This window comes from Megascapheus bottae, chromosome 14 (genome assembly GCF_031878675.1).
Source record: "Megascapheus bottae isolate mThoBot1 chromosome 14, mThoBot2.hap1, whole genome shotgun sequence".
NCBI lineage: Eukaryota > Metazoa > Chordata > Mammalia > Rodentia > Geomyidae > Megascapheus > Megascapheus bottae.
This window is the reverse complement of record NC_143522.1, coordinates 21,669,008-21,690,704: the sequence shown is the minus strand read 5'-3', so window position 1 is coordinate 21,690,704 and position 21,697 is coordinate 21,669,008. Positions and strand designations below refer to the sequence as shown.

Here is a 21,697-nt window from a genome sequence, read left to right as displayed (position 1 = left end):
AAACCCAGAAGACCCTGCCTGAAGAACTAAAATGAAAATGGCTCAGCATGTGCCTCAAATAGTGGCACTTGTTAGAAAGCTCAAAGCCCTGAGTTCAAAGACCAATATTGGAAAAAAACTCTTCCAAAGCTGCTGTTTTCATATATACATAAGAAAAAAGACAACAATAAATAAAACAAGATGGTGCATATTTCAAATACCAAGAACGTAATCTCTGTGCTACTTAATAATTGTTGAGAGATACCTTACAAAACATTCCAGGCATGTGCTATAAGGACACAGAAATTTAAAGGCATTTTTTTTCATGTGAGAGGAGGCAAATTATGAATGTGTGTTGTGTTTGTTTGTTTCCATTTGAGATAATCTTCTCCTATCTTGGGCACCAGATAGACAAAGAAGTCTATTATCACAAAAGCCTGCTTGGGTCAGGATATTACAGTAGCAGTTATGTTGCCATAGCAACTGGTGGATGGGTTTCACCAGAAAAGAAGAGGACCCCATGCATGGATAGCAGAATTGTGACCTGACCGTAGTTACTAGGTAGAAAGAAGATAAAAGTGTTATAAAAATAAATGGCTATGTGCTCTTTATCAGTCACTATTTTAAAATCAAATCCACTACACTAAAAATAAGTGAATCAAGTTAACAAAGTCAACACAGGCAAATAAATGGTAAGTAATTATTTATCTGATCATTACTTTACAGAATAGATAATGTATGGAGGAAAGCATCAGTTAACTTGTAAAAGAAAATAAAAGGAATAAATCAAGTTTGGATAAATAGATTGGCTTCAGATCATCCCAGAGAAAATATTATCTGATTTAGACAGAAAAGTTGTTTTTTTTTAAAAAAATATCTTGTAAGTGCAAATCAAAACAACACCAGTTAGAAAGGCCATAATCAAGAAATCTAATAACAACAGATGCTGGAGGGAATGTGGCCAGGAGGGATCACTACTGCACTGCTGGTGGGAGTGCAAACTCCTTCCACCACTATGGAAAGCAGTATGGCAGTTCCTCAAAAGACTAAACATAGAACTCCCCTATGACCCAGCAATTCCACTACCTGGCATTTATCCACTCGTCCAGAAACAAGGACATATCAAATCCACTAGCACAACGATGTTCATTGCAGCACTATTTACCATAGCAAAGATATGGAACCAACCCAGATGCCCCTCAGTTGATGAGTGGATCAACAAGATGTGGTATTTATACACAATGGAATTCTATGCTGCTGTCAGAAAGAATGACATTGACCCATTTGTAAAAATCATATTAAGTAAGGCAGACTCAAAGGAAGATAGGCTCAATGGTTTCCCTCATTTGTCATAATCAGTAGAAACCTTAGGATCTCCTAGCAGAGATTTACAATAGAGCATAATCTGGATACATAAAGCCATATAGTATGACGCTAAATGAAAGGACCTCTAGGATATAGAAACAAAAGCCATATAATGAGTGATTATTGTCCTTAATGTACTATATTATCTCTCATGTCTTTTGCTGTCCCTTGGTTATCTCATATTGTTACAGTATTTTACCTTGTTATCTGATATATTATATATATATATATATATATATATGCCTATTTGGTTATTTGAAGTAGGATAGGGAAGGGGGAAAACAAGATGAAGGGTGTGGGTGGGGGGAGGGAAATGGGGACCAAGACATGAGAAAGGGTATCAGTGTTTGTGAAGTAATGCACCTTCTATCTGGTGACTATAATGTAACTGTTCTATTAATTACAATAAAAAATACATGAAAAAAATGTCTTGGGCCCTGATTTTGGTCTAGTGGTAGACTGCTTGCCTAGCATGCACGGAAGCTCGGGTTCAATTCCTCGGTACCGCATATGTAGAAAAAAAGCCAGAAGTGGGGCTAAGGCTCAAATAGTAGAGCTCTAGCCTTGAGAAAGTCCAAGGACAGTGCTCAGGCCCTGAGCTCAAGCCCAGGACTGGCAAAAAAAAAGTCTTATAAATTTCCTTATATCCATAAACATTTCCCAGACAAGGCAAGACAATTAGAGTTTTAAAAATCTGTATTTAATGTCTTCCTGGCTTGTCTGTACAATTATAATTTGTTAAATTCTGAATAACAAAATTGAAAGCCAATATATTTTTTAATACAAATCATTTCATAAATGGCAGTTTATCCTTGTGTTGGAGTTTGTAGTGTGTCTCCTCAGAATTTTAACTGCCTCTTGGAGCCGGTACTACTGAAAATGATCCACAACACCACAACCATGGAAGTCCTTGAGTAACTTTAATGGATGTAGTTAACCTTCTAGGTTAACTGTTTTGAGTCACTCTAAATAGTGTCCTGGGTCAGCTTCCCTTGTAGGTCCTGTGTCTCGGGAAGCTGTCTGCAAAGCTGATGAATAATACTGAGACAGCTCATCATAGGTACTAAGCATTTCCACATTTACTGGTTATAAAGGAAGGCATCCTTCAGCTTACAGAAATGGAGCCTTGAGAAAAATCATGAAAACATTTCAAACAGCTCCTAAAGTGAAGAGTCTGGTGCTCTGATTTAGGTCTTCCCACACCAAGATCCCAGATATTATAGCTAGAAGGTGAGTTTTCCCTCCCAGAAATAGCTTCATTTTGGTGGTGGAGGGACTCTATTTATTTACTTATTTATTTTTGGGAAGTAGGGCTCTGTGAAAACTCTAGATAATGCATGGAGAATGAGAAACTGCTGGTTATGGGATGGCTTTCGCTGAGTATGGCTGACCTGCAGCAATCCTGTCAAAAGACGGGAATGAGTGTCAGTGTATGTTTTACTGCTTTCTGGTATCCTGGATTTGTTACTGAAGCTTCTTACTACTTCCTAGTATCTTGTTATCTATCTCTCAGGATGGGCCTTTTGGATCTGTTCCCTTAAAGTAGCCACAGAACAATCTAGTACTATAAAAGCAAAGGTGAAGGAGATACTTTGGGTTTAATCATGCTTGTCCATTAAATGTACGCCTTTCTCCATGGTGTTATTAAATGACTAGGAGATGATACTGCACGGACAGCTTTTCATTTGTCACCCCAGTGTATGCTGGTTGTAACTGGGGTTTATTTATTAATTTAAATGTATTTTAATACCTCTTAGTTTGTGTCCAAAAGGACTTCATTTCAACCCATAAATTGTGTGTATATCTCTTGATCAGTGTTGCCCTTCTACCCACCCCCTCATTTATTCCAGCCCCAGCCATTTCCTCAAACTACCTGGCTCCATTAGCTTGATGTATATTAAGTACTTTGACTGTGGTTACTCACCATTCCTCTCTCCATTGATCCTTCCTCCTTCATGAAAGGACATTTTAATGAAGAATCTCAAAAGAGATTTCTGAATGCGAGTCAGTTGCTCAATGTTAGTCAATTTAGACCATGTAAATGGTGTTCTGTCCTGAACCCTATGGATATCCTGTCATATTAGATCTTCCCACGACTGACTCTGCTCTGAGAGAAAAGACAGGCTACTAGAAGGTTTTGGTGATGGACTGAATTGGACACGACTCCCACAACATCCTAAAGCAACTTCTTGCTACTGTCACTGATGAGAATATGGATGTTAACGTGGCACAGATTTGTACTGGCCATGTCTCTTTTCACAGCCAATCAGAATACATGAATCTTTGTAATAGATCAGCTTACTATTATCTATATTACTAATTGTGTTTCCAGAGGCATTGGGGAAAGAAATAACTCCCTGACAAATCCAGTCATTATACTGAGCAACTCACACAAGGGAAAAGCCATTTCTGGAGGGAATTCAGGATTGTTGGGCTCGAGATCTATGTTCTCTTTCCACCAGTGGTGCATTCTGGGCTACACTCCTAATCTGACTTTCCATTTATAGGCCCGGTTGTTTCTAGATCTTTTACCTTTAAGCATATTCAACTTACATGCTGCTAATAATTTATCAGTAATTAACCATATAATGCAGACTATTTTAATTACCCTGCATTTGTACATTATCTCTGTGACTTAAGTGTTATGTGGGTATGTCTCATATAGACAACATATTAATTTTCTGAAGACATCATGAACAAAAGCATGTGAAGAGTAAAGAATACACGAAAGCAAGGTGGCTATTTATTGTATACACATATTGTCCTAGAAGAATTATGTGGAAAATTACTATCATTTATTCACAAACTGATATTTCACCATTGAAAGGATATTAGAATTTCTTTCCATCGGAGTTCCCTTTGCTAATGGGAGCACAATAATCAGTATCAAGATATTTGTTATCTGATCATTTTTGGAGGAATTAAAGGATAAGAAAGAGGTGAGAAGGAAGGAAAAGGAGGAAAGACTAGGATAAAAATCTTAAGAAAAATGTTTGTTTATCTAGTTCCTATTTAAAATGAGGCAGGACAATTTCCACAATGAAGAAACAAAAGAATATAGTATACTCATACTTGCTAACTTCTTTAAGTTCAAAATGAAACTTCTGAATATAAATTTTGCTATGATTAAAGTCAGGACACAAGTTCCTGATCACTTCAGCTTTCATATAGTAAAGTATAAATTTAAAAACTAAACACAGATCAGAGCCTATTCACTTCTTCATTTTATACAGAACTCGCCCAAGCCTGGTGGCAAAGGTTCTGAGTGAATGGAAACTTCACAAAGAGACAATGTCCTTTGTAAATCCTGTTGTTAATACAACCCTTTGTATATGGAGTAGGTTCAATAAATATTAGTGAATGGCAATCTGAGAAGCAGTATTTACTAACTGAGGTTTCTGGACACATACATATCAGCAGCAGAAATGATAGGTGACAACCTGAAATACAAAAGCTAAAAATAAATAGAAAGCAAGAGACATCATAAAACCAGAGATGCTACTTATTTAAAAGTGAACAGTCCTATACAACTTACTAGCTCCTGAAGAATTATACCACAGACTCAGTGATGAATAATATTAATTGCAATGATTCAAAGTCACTCAGAAAATATTAAATTTTGCTTAATATACCTCATTTAATAAGTGAAGGATGTAATTGTATGATATACTTTACAAATATTTCTATTGAACAACATTGAAACATTGACTCAGAACACCTAATCCTTTTCAAAATGGGATTTTGATTACATCACACCATGCACCTTAAACTGTGTCCTCCCCATCCCCCCAAAAGTCCTTTATTCTATTCTATTACCTCTAATTCCATGGTATCTCTTGTAGATGTAGAAAGCATGTGTTTCCTTTGTCTTTGTAATCTCCTATGTCTACAAACACAGGATTTTAATAGATTCCACATGTCTGATCTTCCTGTTTCTGTGACAAAACAGTACAGGACTGGATCAGCAACACAGTTTAAACTAGTTAATGCTACAGTGATTCTGTACATGGTGAAGGTCTGCTTTCCAGACTTGTGGTCATCAAAATTCACATCCCGCTCCAAAATGCAGCGAATCAGCACCATCACGTGAAAGGGAGTAAAGCACAGCACAAAAGTCAGTGTGATGCTAATGAGCAGTTTTATGATTCTTACTTTTTCCCTGTTCTCTGTGGCTTGGTTGTGCCGCACAGCTTGATAGACTTTCTGGTTGCAAACCATGATGGTAGCCAGAGGTATTACATACCCTGTGCATGTCCTGAACAGGTTGAGGTTGATTTGCCATTTCTCCAGTGGGTATTTGTCATAACATAAGGTGAAGTTAGACTTCTTGGTATCACAATATTCAACAGTTGTCTCATCTTTCCACAAAATGACTGCATTAAAGATGGACTCTAATATCCAGACAGACAGGCTGGCCATGAAGGCAAATCTTCTTGTACGTAGAAAAGTAAACTTCAGAGGGTAGACGACTGCTAAGTAGCGATCGATGGCGATGCAGGTGAGGAAAGCTGTGCTGCTGTAGAAGTTCAAGTACATGAGAAAGGCACTGCCTTTGCACAGGGAAGGGGAAAAAGACCAGTTGTCTTTATTCCAAGTATAATCAATCCATAGAGGCAGAGTTAATGCATAGAGCAAATCTGACAGTGATAAACTGAAGAGGTAAATTCCGAGTTCATTTTCCTTCTTTGCCTGCAGGAAAGACACACAGAGGGACCCAATATTGGCTGGAATGCCCACTATAATCACAAATGTGTAAACAATTGGGAACAAGTAGTGATCGAGTTCATGTTGTTCTTCAACACACGTGCTGTTCATGGCTTCTTTGATGGTGGTAATTTACATCAGTCCTCAGGAGGTACCCAGGAAAGCAGGGTTTGCCTCCTAGTTGTTCATTTGCCTTGGTCTTACTGATATTTCTTTCTCTTTTTGTTTTCTTCGGTTTTCCTTTGGTTTCTAATGTTCATCAGTTCTTTTAAAGGGTGAGCAAAGGAAAGTTTTCACCAAATCAGTCTGTGGATGTGGCAATCCAGGCTCCTGGCAGTTAGCAAAAATGACCAGCTGAACTTAACGAGCAGAATTTCTATGTGCACATTGTCACTGAATGTTGACAACCCACCAGAATCAATTCGGGGGACCCTTTAGATTCCATAGAGAATCTGGCCAATTTTTTTCTTCAGTCCCACAGGAGATTGGGAAATTCGTGCAAGTATGAATATGTAAGGCTTTATTTTCAGTCTTTGTTTCTGTAATGAGAGATGAGCTAGAATAGGTTAGATGTTTTCCAGACACAGAACCCCGTAACAATCATGATTTTGGAATATCTTTTATTTATTCCATATGTTGAAAAACTTTTTAGGTTACAATAATGGTATGTAAAGTGGAGAAAATTATTTACTTGGCTTCCATAAATAAGAATCAAGGTGAGGCATTTCACCTAATTCAGATAAAAAATTCCCTGTGGATGTTGGATTTGAGAGGACATTTCTCATTGAAGCCAGTCTAGAAGCTAAAAGTAGAAAATTCAATAATTTCTAATGAAGTGTTTTGTTTTGCTGTGATATGGATAGAAAAAAGAGCATGATTATACAACCTCAAAATTTAAATGTCATATACAATTTAAGTCACTCTCAAAATTACCTTGATAGCCAAGGAAATATTCGCATAAAATAATTCCATTGAATTTTATAATGCATCATCTTGTTGAGACTTAACACATTATTAGACAATGCTACCTAGTCTGTTTCCCCCCCCCCCCTTTGGCTTTTGTGTGGGCTCACTTTACTACCCTTTTTTTTTTTTTTTTTTTTTTTTGCCAATCCTGGGCTTGAGCTCAGGGCCTGAGCACTGTCCTTGGACTTTCTCAAGGCTAGAGCTCTACCACTTGAGCCTCAGCACCACTTCCGGCTTTTTTCTATGTATGTGTGGTACCGAGGAATCAAACCTGGGTCTTCATGCATGCTAGGCAAGCACTTTAACCACTAGGCCAAACTCCCGTCCCCTCCTTTTTTTTTTTTTTTCTTTTCTTTTTATATCAATCCTGGGGCTTGAGCAGAGTCTGGTCACTGTCCTAGAGCTTTCTCAAGGCTAGAGCACTACCACTTTTTTTTTGTTGCCAGTCCTGGGCTTGAGCTCAGGGCCTGAGCACTGTCCTTGGATTTTCTCAAGGCTAGAGCTCTACCACTTGAGCCACAGCACCACTTCTGGCTTTTGTCATGTATGTGGTACCAAGGAATTGAACCCAGGACTTTATGCATGTTAGGCAAGCACTGTACCACTAGGTCATGCTCCTGCCCTGACTTTATTACACTTTTATAAGACAGACATTTTTAAAAATTCCTAAAATATTATGGGACCACAAAGTATGCTAAATAACAATAGATAACAATAGCAATCTTAAGCAAAGAAAACAAGACCAGAAGAATCATACTATCTTACTTCAAAATATTCCACAGATTTTTAATAATCAAGACAACTTGAAACTAACATAGAAACATTCAGAGAAACAAGTATAGCAGACTGGAGTGCCTGGAAATAAGTTGCTACATTTGCCATCAATTGGCTTTTGACAAAAGTACCATGGGAAGTACAATGAGAAGGATAATCTCTTTAGTCAATAATATTAAGAAACCAGATATTTACATGCAAAAAAATAAAATTAAGCCCTTCTCTTTTTTTCTTTTCTTTTTTTTTTTTTTTTGTGGGTCATGGGGCTTGAAATTTGAGCTTAGGCACTGTTCTTGAGCTCTTTATCTCAAGGCTCCTGCCCTACCCCTTGGGCAACAGCTTCACTTCCTATTTTTTTTAGTGATTAATTGGGGATAAGAGTCTCTTGGTATTCAGTGCTTGGGCTGGCTTTGATCTCAGCCTCCTGAGTAGGTAGAGGTAGAGATGTGAGCCAATGGCATGTCTGCTTCCAGGTACTTATCTTGCTGAACTTTGATTTTTGGTTTCCTAAGGAATTAACTATTTGAGATCTCCCTCGACTCCACCTTATTCCAGTTAATACTTTTGCACACACATGCGTGCCATCCAATGTAGTTGCTTCTGAGTTTCATTCCTTTGTAAAGCTATGATGTCATAGATTCACAGAGAAATAAGGAATCCATTTTTCTATCCCAGAGAAGAATGGGAATGGGGTCTATTCATTATCAGACAGGGATCTTCAAGAAAAAATTGGTGGGGGCATGATGCAGGGCATCAAGCTGCTCCCTTTAAATTCTGATGAATCCCAAGCACAAAGGACCTGCCTGCATAGAACATGAGGATTCTGCTGGTCAACGAAGGTACCTCTGGAATCTATCTCACTCTTAAAACAGAATAGAGAACTAGAAGGTCTCTAGACCCTCTAATTTTATTGTACCTAGAGAGAGGAATAAGATATAAGTCTATCATATAAAGTGAAACACCACTGTCTAGAAAGGAAGTGTGATGGGAGAGGAAGTGGGAGATGAAGGAGATAAGCAGCAAAGCTGTGCTCACTCTGGAGGCACTTGCTGGTCTAGAGGAAAGAGAACTTCTGGATCACAGAAATGAGGCACACATTTGGCTCCACACAGGCAGGAAGGGGTTGGTTGCTATCAAACACACACACACTGGGATTCAGGATCTTCTGTCTCCTAGGAAGAGGCAAGCAAGAAAAGAACATAGAAATTTCCACAGGTATTAGTCAGATGTTTAGAGAAAAGTTAGCCAGTTCCTATCTTAGGTCTGCCCACTTCAGGGAAATGAATGTACTCAATTTCATTAGTCATCAAGGAAATGCACAACCACAATGAAATACCATCACATACCCCAGAAGTCCTCAATTGAAGGAAAGACAGAAAATACCATATGTTAGTGAGGATGTAGAATACTGGGATTCATCTACACTGTTGATTGGAAAAACATTTGCAGTTACGCATAACCAGTGGTTTAACAATTCTACTTCTAGGGATATGTTCTCTAAAAATATTTACATATGCTTGTGAAACAACATGTTCCAGAATTAGAATGTCCACAGTAGCTTTATTTGCCATATTCCCCATCTCTAATGCTCCTTACCAGTAGCAAAGACAAGTAAATTGTGGTATATGAACATATGTGAACTCTCTACATCATTGTAAATGAACGCATTATTGCCATATGCACTGACCTAGTTAGAAGCTCACAGATGTAAAGCTCAGTGATAAAAATCATACAAAGCTAATCTGAGCATGCTCTGCTTGCTGAAATTTACCCAATTTTCTGTTCAGATAAAATATACTCCATTTGTATATGATGACTAAGGGTATACAAAGGGTATATGCATTCATCTGCATAAATATTACAACTATAAAGTACAAAAAATTGGAGTTCAAAATGTTGCATGAAAAAAAAGTTGCATAGTTGGGATGCAAAGCATCTTGGCAAAGAAATATTTTGTATTCAGATGGAGCATATATGCCTTCCTAAAAAGTACAACATCACTCTTCACTCCTCTATTAGAGTCAACTCAGAAACTCAAATAAAGAAATCATTTAGTTATTAAATCATTACATACTTAAATCAATTAACCATTAAATAATTATTTAATTAATGATTACATAGATAAATTTACCAAAGATAAAAAAGTTTATTGCATAAAGGAGGGAATTCTAGGCACCTTCCCTTCAGGAAATCCTTTGTACAGGTGCTTCAAGATAATTTTTAAAATAAAATTATATAATAAATGAAAAGTAACATCTTTTCTAAAGGCTGAAACAGAACAGGGAAAGAATACTATGATAAACTGTGAGATGCACAAATGATTGCAAAATCTAAGAGTGGATGGACTCCTCTTATAAATGCTCAACATCACATCAACAACAAGGCTACAAACACCTGAACAGTGACAATGTCCTGAGAGAACGAGCTAGCAGGTGCCTCTTCTTCCTTAGTCAGTGTTATATAGTAGGAATGATTTTTTTTTAAATTTCTAGCAAAGTAAGAGAGAAATACGATTTGGGGAAGGATTTTGAATTTCTTTAGCTGCTGAGATTATCTCCAGCCTTGCTGAGAACCACCACAGACGGGTTTGGTGAAGCCGATACTGAGCCCTTTTCTGTTGCATCACAGGGTCAGTAGAAGTTTGTGATTATGAGCCTGTAATCCTGTATGTTTCTCCTCTTAAGTTCCAGTTTCTACACGTACACGTTAGCACCCACATCACAGAGTTGCCGTGGAGGTTAAAGGAGACCATCCATGCAGCAAAGAAGCCAACACACGGCAAACTTTTATCATATGGTAGCTGTTCGGTTGAGTCAATGATGACCTCAGTGATCTTTTTTGTTCTCTGGCTGTCCGCTACATTTCCTGAAGATTATCTTTGACAGTTTGTCCAGAGCACTTGGCATGATTTCTATAACTGGTAGTATCGGTGTGAGATGTTACGATGGAAACTGGTTCTAACATTTTTTTTATTAAAGTAGCCAAAGTAATATTTGGAAAGATAACATGTATAATACAAGTTTTTACTTGTTCCTCTGAATTTTAAGATACATGCCCTTAATGTTAGAACCAGTACTGAGAAGTTTGGATCCTTTGTATATTTCTTGTAATTTTTTTAACCAAATGCCCCCCCCACCAAAAGATATTCTATAGTATCTTAAAGCATATCTAATCTTAGCCAATGCTAAAAAAGAATACAAATCACCAATGACACATCAAAAGGAAACAGCCTTCCTATACTGTTCTAAAAAAGAAAAATGCGTACTTTCATTAGCTACTTATCAAGCCTCGCTGTTTCAGACACTGTGATAGTTACTTAGAAACTAATGATCACAATTGGTACTTATTAATATTGGAAACATCATTTCCTAGTTTTACCTTTCTTAATAGGTATAAAAAGTATTTTTTTAGATTATTGTACTGAAGACCAAAACAGTGCTAGAGAGCTCTGTAGCCAGGAGATGGTGAGTTTTTTCCTAAACTCTACAGCTTGCCAATGTACCATTTCCTGAAAAGGATTGGAGGCCAAGCATACTCCTTTTGTATATGCCTAGTTTTACCTAACTCGTTCTAAATTTACATTTTGACATCCTTCCACCACTGATAAAGTGGAGGAAACCATGTGTCTTCCTCATTTCTTTCTCTTTCTCATAAGGGGCTGTATTTCAACAGCAGTTACACAGCCTAAAGCAGAGAAGATGCCAGGATCATTCTCTTCAATTCTAGTTTCCACATGGCTATGTTAGCACCCACCAGCATGTCAAAGGTGGGTCTCTACTTCAAACCTTATTAAATGTTTCTAAATCTTCTACTTACCTCTGTTTCTTGGAGTGATGGTTTTGCTGACCGAGAAGCCTGATAAATCTGCTTGCATCAAGAAAGAAACCAGCATTGTGAAGGGGGCAGGAAATTGCACTTACACTTCGTCATAAACCAATGAGGAAGCTGTGTCTTAATGAGAAGGTTCACATTGACCAAGTTTGAGGGAAAAGGAGTTTCTTAAATTATTGTAATCCTTTTAACTTGTCATTTACCATAGAACTTTTTGTAAGTCAGTTTTCTCTGTATATCTTTATTACAAATACATTAGACATTATGTTTTTCTTAACAGAATCTAGACTCTATCATTATCTATTATGTTATTAGGACATTGTACAGGGAAATGGACAGGACTTGGCTGTTACTCAAAGAGGAACGTATCCAGTAAAGGAGGGCTATTCAATTATAAGCAGGATACAATGGAGATATGGATAAGGACTCTAAGAAATGTAATGCACAAGTAAAGTAAGATGAGTTGTTTGGACATGTGAGATGGGACAGGATGTTGTAGATGAAGTCAAGGAGATCAGCTTCCTGGGAACAAGACAGAAGAGGAAGAATGGGGGTTGGGTGATTTATAGTGGGTATTGTGTAATTTAATAGCAGTGTGGGAATGGAATGTGGGGGAAATGAAGGTGACCAGCTTTGGAGTTCTGTGATTTTTCCTTTTGAGGGACTATTGGGATCAGTTATATAATAACTGAGAACCATTTTCTCTTTTATTTCTTCATAAAGCCCATTGCAATACTTGAATTAGGCAAATACTTGTATGAAACTTGAAAAAAATCACCTTAGAATAAGATAGTCATTTAAAAAATTGTACAATGCTTTGACAAGTTAAAATTTATTGCTAGGGGTTTAATATGAAGTGAAATGAGCTCCTAGAACTTCCTAGTTTTGAAATGTAAAAAGGTCGACATTATTCTTCAAATGTATCATCACAAATTTTCATTTAAAATGAGGGGAGACTATTACACGGATGGAATTGACTTGGGTTAGAAATTGTAAGCATAATTTTAGATTTAATTGGCTGTGTGTCTGTAAAAAGAGTTGATGAGGTTTGGTTTTACCCAGGGATAAGAAAGAATATCTTGAGGTGTAACCAAAATCTTTTCATCTTGAAATTAGTCAGGGTATCGAAAATATCAATATTTTTGAAACTTTCATCATACGGTTTTCCTTGAGAAGAATCAAAAGTAGCCAGGTGCTGGTGGCTCATACTTGTAATCTTAGCTACTTAAGAGGTTGAGATCTGAGGACTGCAGTTCAAAACCAACCTACATAGGAAAGTCGTTGAGAACATTATTTCCAATTAGCCACCAAAAAGCCTGAAACATTCTTGTAGTTCAAGTGGTAGAGTGTTACTCTTGAGCAAAAAGGACAGGTAAGAGTGGGAGGCCCTGGATTCAACTGCTAGTCATGGCAGAAAACAAAAATGTAAAGTTTTCAAAGTATATAGTAACATAAAAATCAAAACAGGGTGTTACTGAAATGATGAAAATTTAATATGCAACATGGAAGTTTAATAACAAGATGTCAAAACATTTACAAACATGAAAATAATGATTTTAGTTTACTCATGACTACAATCCAAACTTTTCAATTTTACTTGATTTTTCACATCCGCTTTCTTATGGTTTCTACTTATGGGTTGCATAGCATCTTGTTTTAGCTAAATAGATTCTACTTCTGCTTTTAGGAAAAGAGTATTTTTATACTCATAGGATGTATTTTGCTGTTCAGCAAAAAGATGTAAAGATTTCAAAAACTACAACTAAACTTTAATTTCCTCTTATTAAACAGGAGAAAAATTGTGAATAACCTACTTACCAAAATTTGGTAATTATACACCATAAGAAATTTACCAGCTGTCTTGAAACTGGCTTCTTATGTAGCCCAGAAAAAAAAAAGTAGTAGTACTGTGTCTTCTTTTTAAATCACAAAACTAATGACTAGTTGGACATTTCAGACCATTGAGGCCTGATCAAATGAAAGGTAAAACCATGCTCATTTTCAGCTGTTCAGATCATTGGCTTTATGGAGTCTGAATTCTTGTCCATTTAGTTTTCTGGACATCAGACTGTGGCCACTGACAGGGAACTTGGGCTGCATATAGGAACAGAGGAAAAGAATGTGGATCTGCCTGCACCCGTTCTGCTGAAGGGTCCTTTGTAAAGCCACATCCTCTGTCTGTCTGGGGCAATATCACTCATGAAAGCAGCATCTAAATATGATAGTAAGATTTCAAAATAATACATTTTCTCAGCCTGATTTCTTTGACCCCCTAGCCCTAACATTCAATTAACCATTTTGTGGTTTATGAAGAGAAGACATTCTTGGTAAGAAGTTAGGAAAAAAAGAAAAGAATATTATGTGAATTTGAAGTTGCAAAAGATGGAAGCGACAGTTTGGAAACAGAAAAATGGGTGGCACAAGTAATACTCTGGGGATGATCACACTGAGATTCTCGGTGCCAAGAGCCCAGAGAAATCTGCCTGCTTTGTGGAGGTTGGGCTCAGGGTTGTAAGAGAGAAAATACCAAACACTTAAGATGTGGTGAGTCCCCCCCAGAGACCCTGAAACAAGACTGTTCTACAGCCTTGGCCTGCCTTGTTGGGGGCCGAGTGTGGGGTCAGTGATCTGCACAACTGAGTAAACAAGGAAGCTGTTATCATGATGACTTTGGGCTATGTCAATCACTTGTCTCTGAACTTATCTGAGACTTGATTGCTGTTTTGTACCAATGTAACCCCTGGCAGTTTCCTAGTTTTAAGAAAAGTATTTAAGATTGGAACTTTAAATAAACAGGGCTACAGTCTTAAGCTCACAGCCTTCTTTGGCTGCTGACTTGATCTGTAGACCTCCCGACCCCATCTTTTTCTTGTCTCCTTTTCCAAGTCTTCACCCCCTAACTTAGGAATCCCCATTCGTTGCGGCGGCACTGCAGCAGGCTGGAGTTGTGAGGGTGGGTGAGAAATACCTCAGATGAGTTGTGTGACCTGAGACGAGTGGCTTTCTTCCACACTTGAAGGTCACATTCCGTTAGGAGGCTGAAGGCAGGGGTATGTGTGAGGGACCTTCATTAGGTCTCTCTGTGCCTGCATCTTGCAGATGCAGAAGAGTGGCAGGCCATGGTGGGTACACAGAAGTGAGGGAAAACTTTAGTGTACCTCATGACATTTTCAGTGCAGAACACAGCCCTGGTAGCTATTGATAAGGAACAGTTTAGGTAGGCCCTACATCAGAAGACAAAAGAGGATGAGAGGGTTGGGGGGATGTCAGCTCAACACTCCTTGAGTCCTAAGTGATGTGATGGACCCAGGGTGGAATGTTTACAGCCAGAATTAGATAGACTGAGAAAGAGGAAAGAACTGGGTTAAGATCTGAGTCACAAAGATCGTTCGTTTGTTGTAGGATTTAAGGTGGACAAAGGTAAGAGTGGTAAAAGAGAGCAGCTGGCTCAGCAAGTCAGCCAGCCAACTACTGTCAGTGACAAGTTAGTGAAAGTGCCAGATCAAGGAAGGTAGAAGTGTTGGGAGATGTCTGAGCTCAGTGGGGCTTGTTGTGTTTAGGCTTAAGCTTGCTTTTACCCTGTATTGGCTTATCTACAAGCTTGTAGATAAGCAGGCTGGCAGATCCAGAGACAAAGGTCAACAGAAGGAGTTTGCTCGGAGCAGTTTTTGCTTCACTGTACCTTGACCCACTATCTTAAGCTCTCAATATATGTAAATCCCAGAGAATGATGGGATCAAAAGGTGCCATTAGAGGGTTTTCCTAGATCATAGCTAGGCCATGCTTGGTTACACAGATAAATGAAGCCAGTGTCACTTAAGAACCAGAGTTCGGTGGAGAGAGCATATATTGGCTAGCATGCACCAAATGGTGAATCAGGTGGGATTTTAGACTAGGAGGTTCCCATGGCAACTACAGACTAAGGTCAGGTAGTTCAGGCATCCCTGAATGTACTTGGCCTTGAGAATGACAAAGCACAGTTGTAGAGGTCTTCACCTTTCCCTTTGTGTTCCAGACCTCTCAGGCTTGGAGTCTCAGGGCTGGACTCAGACTTTGGGCCCTTGGTCAATGAAGGCAAGCAGATGCCTGGCATCAGGGCTTTCTATAAAGAGGAAAGTGAATGCTGTGAGTGGAAATAAAAGGAAAACGTCACCACGGGGTTCACAGTCCACTTACCCTTTGTGAATGGAGGCTGGTAGAGTGGATGTGGATAGGTGCTCGGGGGCAGGGAGTCACCTGAGAGCCTTTGCTCGTCTGGCAGAAGTTTGGGGGATCAGGGACCACTCAGATTCCCCAAAGGGAAGAGCAAATTCCGGAAAAGACACTAGCCCCACATTGGGTGCTAAATGTTAGATAATATGCAGACTTTGACAAGAACCAAGCAGACATCAGGGTACAGGGAACACAGGAGGAAGTGTATTGCCGGGAAAGGGACCAGCAGACCCCTTTTCTCAGGCCCACATGAGAAGAAGCACCAGCTATTGTCTGGGGTGACCTATGTAACCTGTAGGGTTTAGGGAGCAGAGAGGTGGTAGACAGGAGATGGAGATTCTGGGGTGGATGTGAGAACTAGGAGCTTTCTCATGGCAGATTAGCATTTATGGCTGCGGCCCAAATGATAGATAAAGTATCTGCAGCTGCCCAGGCCTGAAGGTTGGTCAGTTGCCCCTAGAGAAATGCTGTTTCAAGGTAGAGGGGTGGGAACTAGCTATTTACTGCCCTAGTCAAATGGCTCCGTGTTGCTTGTGCTGGGCATGCTAAACTATGGGAGAGAAGGCCCCTGGCCTACACCATCACCATCTATAACCTACTATCTGGTGGCTTCATGTTGAATATTACTAAGTAGTCAAAAACATGATATTGATCCTTCTCAAACTTTTCTCAAAATTGAAGAACAGGCAATCCTTCTGAAATAATTTTGCCAAGCCAGCATTACCTTTATACTAAAGACAGATAAGGGCACTAAAAAAAATACATGCCAATGTCCTTGATAGTATGGATGCAAAGATCCTTAACAAAATATAGCAAATAAAATTCAGCAACAAATTTAAAGAATCATTTACTGTGATCATGTGAGATTTATTCTGAAAATACAAATACAATTTGGTAGACAGAAATCTATCAATATAATCTGCCACACTCTATTGCCCCAAGAGATGTAGAAATTTATGTGATAACGTTCATAGATTCACATTCTTTTGTGATAAAACATTCAATAAATTAGGTGTAGAATGAATGTTCTCCAATATACTAAAGATCACATATAATAAGCCTACAACTGCACCATAGTAAGTGGTAAGAATCTGAAAATTTCTCCTTAAAATCAGGAATAAAATAAAAATGATTACTCTTGGTTAGTTCTACTCAGTGTATTAGTGCAGTGCTGGCTAGAGCAATGAGGCAAGAGAAAAACACATAAAAGTCATCCAATGGGAACTGGTGAGTTAAATCATCCCCATTAGCAGATAACATGGTCATCCATATACGAAATTCTAAAAATTTCTTCATAAACCTGTTAGAACCAGTAAATACGTTCAGTATAGTTGTAGGACATAAAAGCAACAACAACAACCACAACAAAACACCATAAAGCATCTATGTACTAACAACAACAACAACAACAACAAAACACCATAAAGCATCTATGTACTGACAATAGTGAATGCTTCTATTTACAATAGCAGCAGATAAATTATAAATAATTGAACCTAGAAAAATGATGAAACATTAATGACACTATTGAAGGCACAAATAATTGGAAAAAATATCCTATTGATGGGTTGAAATGCTATTTTTGTGACACTGTCCAAATCACCCAAAACTATCTACAGATGTCATACCAATCAAAATTTTGATAGTTTTTTTCAGACATTAAAAAAAAATCCTAAAATATGTATGGGACTACAAAAGACTCTAAATAACAACAGCAATCTTGAGCAAAGAAAACAAGACCATAAGAATCACACTATCTTACTTCAAAGTACACCACAAATTTATAATAATCAAAACACCTTGAAACTAACATAGAAACACTCATAGAAACCAGTACAGCAAGCTGGGGTGCCTGGAAATAAGTTGCTGCATTTGCCATCAATAGGCTTTTGACAAAAGTACCATGGGCATACAATTAGAACAATTTCTTCAATAAATAAGGTAAATAAATCTCTTCAATTAAGAAACCAGATATTTACATGCAGTAAAATAAAAATAAACCCTTTTCTTTTTTGTGGGTCATGGGGCTTGAATTCTGGCCTAGGTGCTGTCCCTGAGCCCTTCAGCTCAAGGCTACAGCCCTACTCCTGGGCCTGGGCATTGTCCTTGAGCTCTTTATCTACAGCCCCACTTGCTATTTTATTTTATTTTATTTTTTTAGTGATTAATTGGAGATAAGAATCTCACATTCTTTAGTGTCTGGGCTGGCTTTGAACCGAGATTCTCAGATCTCAGCCTCCTGAGTAGCTAGGATTACAGGCATGAGCCATCATACCTGGCTTAAACCTTTTTTTTATACCATGTAAAAGTAAATACCTGAACTCATATAACTACTGGAAGAAACATGGAGGGAAAGATTGGTGACAATGGCATGGATGATACGTTTATGAGCATGACTTTAAAAGCACAGATAGGAGAAATGAAACTAGCAAATACATCCAACTTAACTAAAAAGCATCTGCTCATTCAAGGAAGTTATCAACAGAATAAAGAGATAACTTATAGAATGAGAAAATAATCATATATCTAAGGGATTAATATCTCTTTTTATGCATATATACATATATGTATACATATATATATACATCACCATCACAGGTCACTAGGGAAATGTAAATTAGAATTGCAATCTTTGAGAAATGATTTCTTATCTGTTAGAATAGCTATTACCAAAGAGAGGAAGGATATAAATAGATACAACCATATGAAAAACTGAAGAATTCTCAAACTAACAAAAGAACTACTGTATGATACAGCAGCAATATTCCTACTGGTAATGTGTCCATATGCAATGGAATCATCTCCCTAAGAAAAAGCTCTTTTCTGTCAAACTAGTTTGATTCCTTTCTGTTAATCTTGAGAGAACTGCTTTTCTGAAGGGCTCTAATTTGGTCCTTTTTTAATTAAATTTTGGTTACATACTTTCTTTTGTGGAGCCCTCTAATTTAAAAATTCTGTTAGAAACTTCTAGAATTTTAATTGCACAATTTAAACCACATCCTTTTTTGCAGATTGTGAACCTGAGCTTGGCCAATGAGAGCAGAGGGGCAGTCTTCGGGTTAGGGATTAAAAAGGCTCTACCCTGCCTGTTCTGTGTGTTTGCTTGACAGATGCGTGGTTGATGGTGCACCCTTCTGCAGAAATAAACTTGCTTTCTTGAATTCCTTTCCAGTTGGTGCCTTTATTTTTATGCATACCCCAACATCCCAAGCTATTTCTCACAGTTTGTTAATGATATTTGTACCGTAACACTTATTGCAGCAATTAAGAGCTGTTAGTATACTGAATTGATTTAATTGTCTATCGCTGGATGAACAGATAAATAGAACATTGTATGCATACCATGAAGTGCTATTCACACATAGGAAAGAAGGGAATTTGGCCCTCTGCCGTAACATAGGCAAACAAAAACAAGGCACAGAAAGACAAATGCTGCAGTTATCATTATAATAAGGATCCAGAAGAGTGGAACCCAAAAGTAGAAATTAAGATGGTGGTTATCATCCATTGGGGGCAAAGGTAGCTTAAGATGATTTGTTGCATGGGAGACTTCAGTCATGACTACGGTTATTAATGTTGTATTGTATTCTTGAAAATGGCTAAGAAAATAGACTCAGCCCCATTTAGGCATTCTGCAATGTATGTATGTTACTGGGTCATGCATGATCCAATTAAGATTAACTTAAGAAAGAAGAAATTTGGACATTCCAAGAGACATCAGTTATCTGCACAGGGGAAAGGTCACAATCCACCTATAATCCACAGGAGACACCAAACTTGCAGATATTCTGTTCAGTGAAAAATGCCATTCAGTCTGTGGTATGCTGTCCTACAGCCACAACTAACAACAGCTACATAGTGGTCATTCTTCTATCATCTGTCCCTGACATCACGTGATCTTTGGATATTCAAAACACTGTTAATTCAAATTCAGATGCGTCACGTACAGAAAATGCACTTGAGAAATATGAAAGAGCACAAAACTAATGCTCATACTGATTACAGTCTAATGCTTTTTTGGATATTTGGAGTTAAATCAAAGATACCTAAAAGTTCTACTTTCTACTTTAATGTGGTTACTAGAAAATTTTAAATTGGACATATATTTTGCATTGTATTTTTGTTGGACAGGATTGTACTAGATATTAAAAAGTATCTTGAGGGCTAAGATTGTATAGATCACTGGAAGATTGCTTGCTTAGCAAGTGTAAGCTCTGGGTTCCATCATCAGCATCACTCACCACACACATACACACACAGAATTGTCAAACTGTCAGTTTCCTTATGCCTCAGACCTTAGAAGCTAGGTGGACCCCTAAAATTCTTTTTAAAAATGGATTTTTAGAATACAGAGGATAAAGAATATCTCACAGGTACAACAGAGGACAGGAAGCCTTTCTGTAGTTCCAGTCTTTGAGTAAAGAAATCCATGCATAACATTCATCCATAGGCTTTAAAGGGAGGAGAATACACACAGAGGCTGAGAATTTTTTGACATGATCACATTAGCAAATTATTACAGTCATGTAGATGTGAGTCACTCAGGGTTCTTTGCGGTAGGCAACAGAAACTATTTGTGGCTACCCTGTACAGAAAATGAATGATTCACAAGCAATCAGGAGACGACACAGGATTGACCAAGAAGCAGCATCAGAACCAGGATTATTGAACTGACTAGAGTCAGAGGATTGACGGACAGCTAAGGCACCCTGCCTCTGGGCCTTCAGGGTGCTGGATTCTTGAGGTCGCCTCTGATGGATTCTCTGTGCTGCCCCCTCCTCTCAATTCTGCTATGGTTCCATCTCAGCTCCCAGTACATCTGGTTACTTTTCCAAGGTTGAAGACGCAGATTCAAGTGGCTGACAGAGCTTGTCACTGTCCAAACCTTAGCTGCTGAGAGTAGAAGAGGGAAGATCTGGCTCTTGTATTAATATACAATAATATATAACCACAATATATAAATTATACAGTATAAAGTGTACTGTATAAGTACAGCTATAATTATAATTCTATATTATATATAATTATAATACAATTATAAAAACATAACTACACATAAATACATATTGTAAATGTACACTGTCTAAATACAGTATACAGGGGAGGCAGACCTGCTTTTCTATCCAAACTCACGAAGAGGAATTAGCTGCACTGGATATGGGTTTGGATGATCGCAGACCAAAAACAAAAGCAAGCAAACGGGGACAAAAACACGAGAAGGGGGTGTATCCATGTGTGAGAAGGAATGTGCCTGCTACTGGATGAATGTAAGTCTCTACATGATCCCGACCAAAAAGACAAGCAAGCAAAAGTCAAAACACAAACCAAGGGTCGGGAGGTTGGCCTCGTGGTAGCGTGCTTGCCTAGCACGCACGAAGACCCGGGTTCGAGTCCCCGGTACCACAAAAGCCGGAAGTGGTGCTGTGGCTCAAGTGGTAGAGCTCTAGCCTTGAGAAAGTCCAAGGACAGCCTCTGCTTTATAACTGCACGACCCGAAACCTGACGAGGCTAAAGGGCTCAGCCGCGATTACCCAGTGGGGGTGTGTGTGTGTGGGGGGGACTCCTTCTGGCTCTGCTGTTAAATGGCAAGGGGTGGGTTCGCCCCAAGAGTGTGGGGGTAGGTCATGGCAGGGTGGCTCACGGCCCCGGTGCTAAGGCTGCGGAAACGAGGAGACCCCCAAATCACCTACAACCAGGCCCCAAGGAAGAACACGACCTGGGTCTGCAGGTCCAAGGCTCAGCCAGGGCTGAACGCGCCGCCCGGAGTCAACATGGCGGCGCCGGCGTCAGCCCGTCCCCTGCCCTTTTCCATCATGGCGGCGGCCGGACCCGCCTCCCCAGGCGCTGGAGTCATGTGACCGACACA

General features: G+C 38.7%; 1 protein-coding gene and 1 long non-coding RNA gene across 3 annotated transcripts; one reads left to right on the top strand and one right to left on the bottom strand.

Moving 5' to 3' along the window:
- The first annotated feature begins 2,413 nt into the window (after positions 1–2,413).
- Positions 2,414–18,963, top strand: LOC150054790 (uncharacterized). Of its 2 annotated transcripts, none has more exons than XR_016537586.1 (4): positions 2,414–2,574; positions 11,444–11,554; positions 13,411–13,602; positions 18,843–18,963. It is a non-coding gene; the product is annotated as an uncharacterized LOC150054790 (long non-coding RNA). The 2 variants fall into 2 exon arrangements; XR_016537587.1 differs by lacking the exon at positions 2,414–2,574 and adding an exon at positions 10,508–10,584.
- Positions 4,982–11,657, bottom strand: Gpr65 (G protein-coupled receptor 65). Its single transcript, XM_090344667.1, has 2 exons — positions 11,605–11,657; positions 4,982–6,587 (listed from the first exon to the last, which is right to left on the bottom strand). The coding sequence occupies exon 2, from the start codon at positions 6,157–6,159 to the stop codon at positions 5,149–5,151; it is 1,011 nt and encodes a 336-aa protein (XP_090200793.1). The 5' UTR covers positions 6,160–6,587; positions 11,605–11,657; the 3' UTR covers positions 4,982–5,148.
- Positions 18,964–21,697: the final 2,734 nt, after the last annotated feature.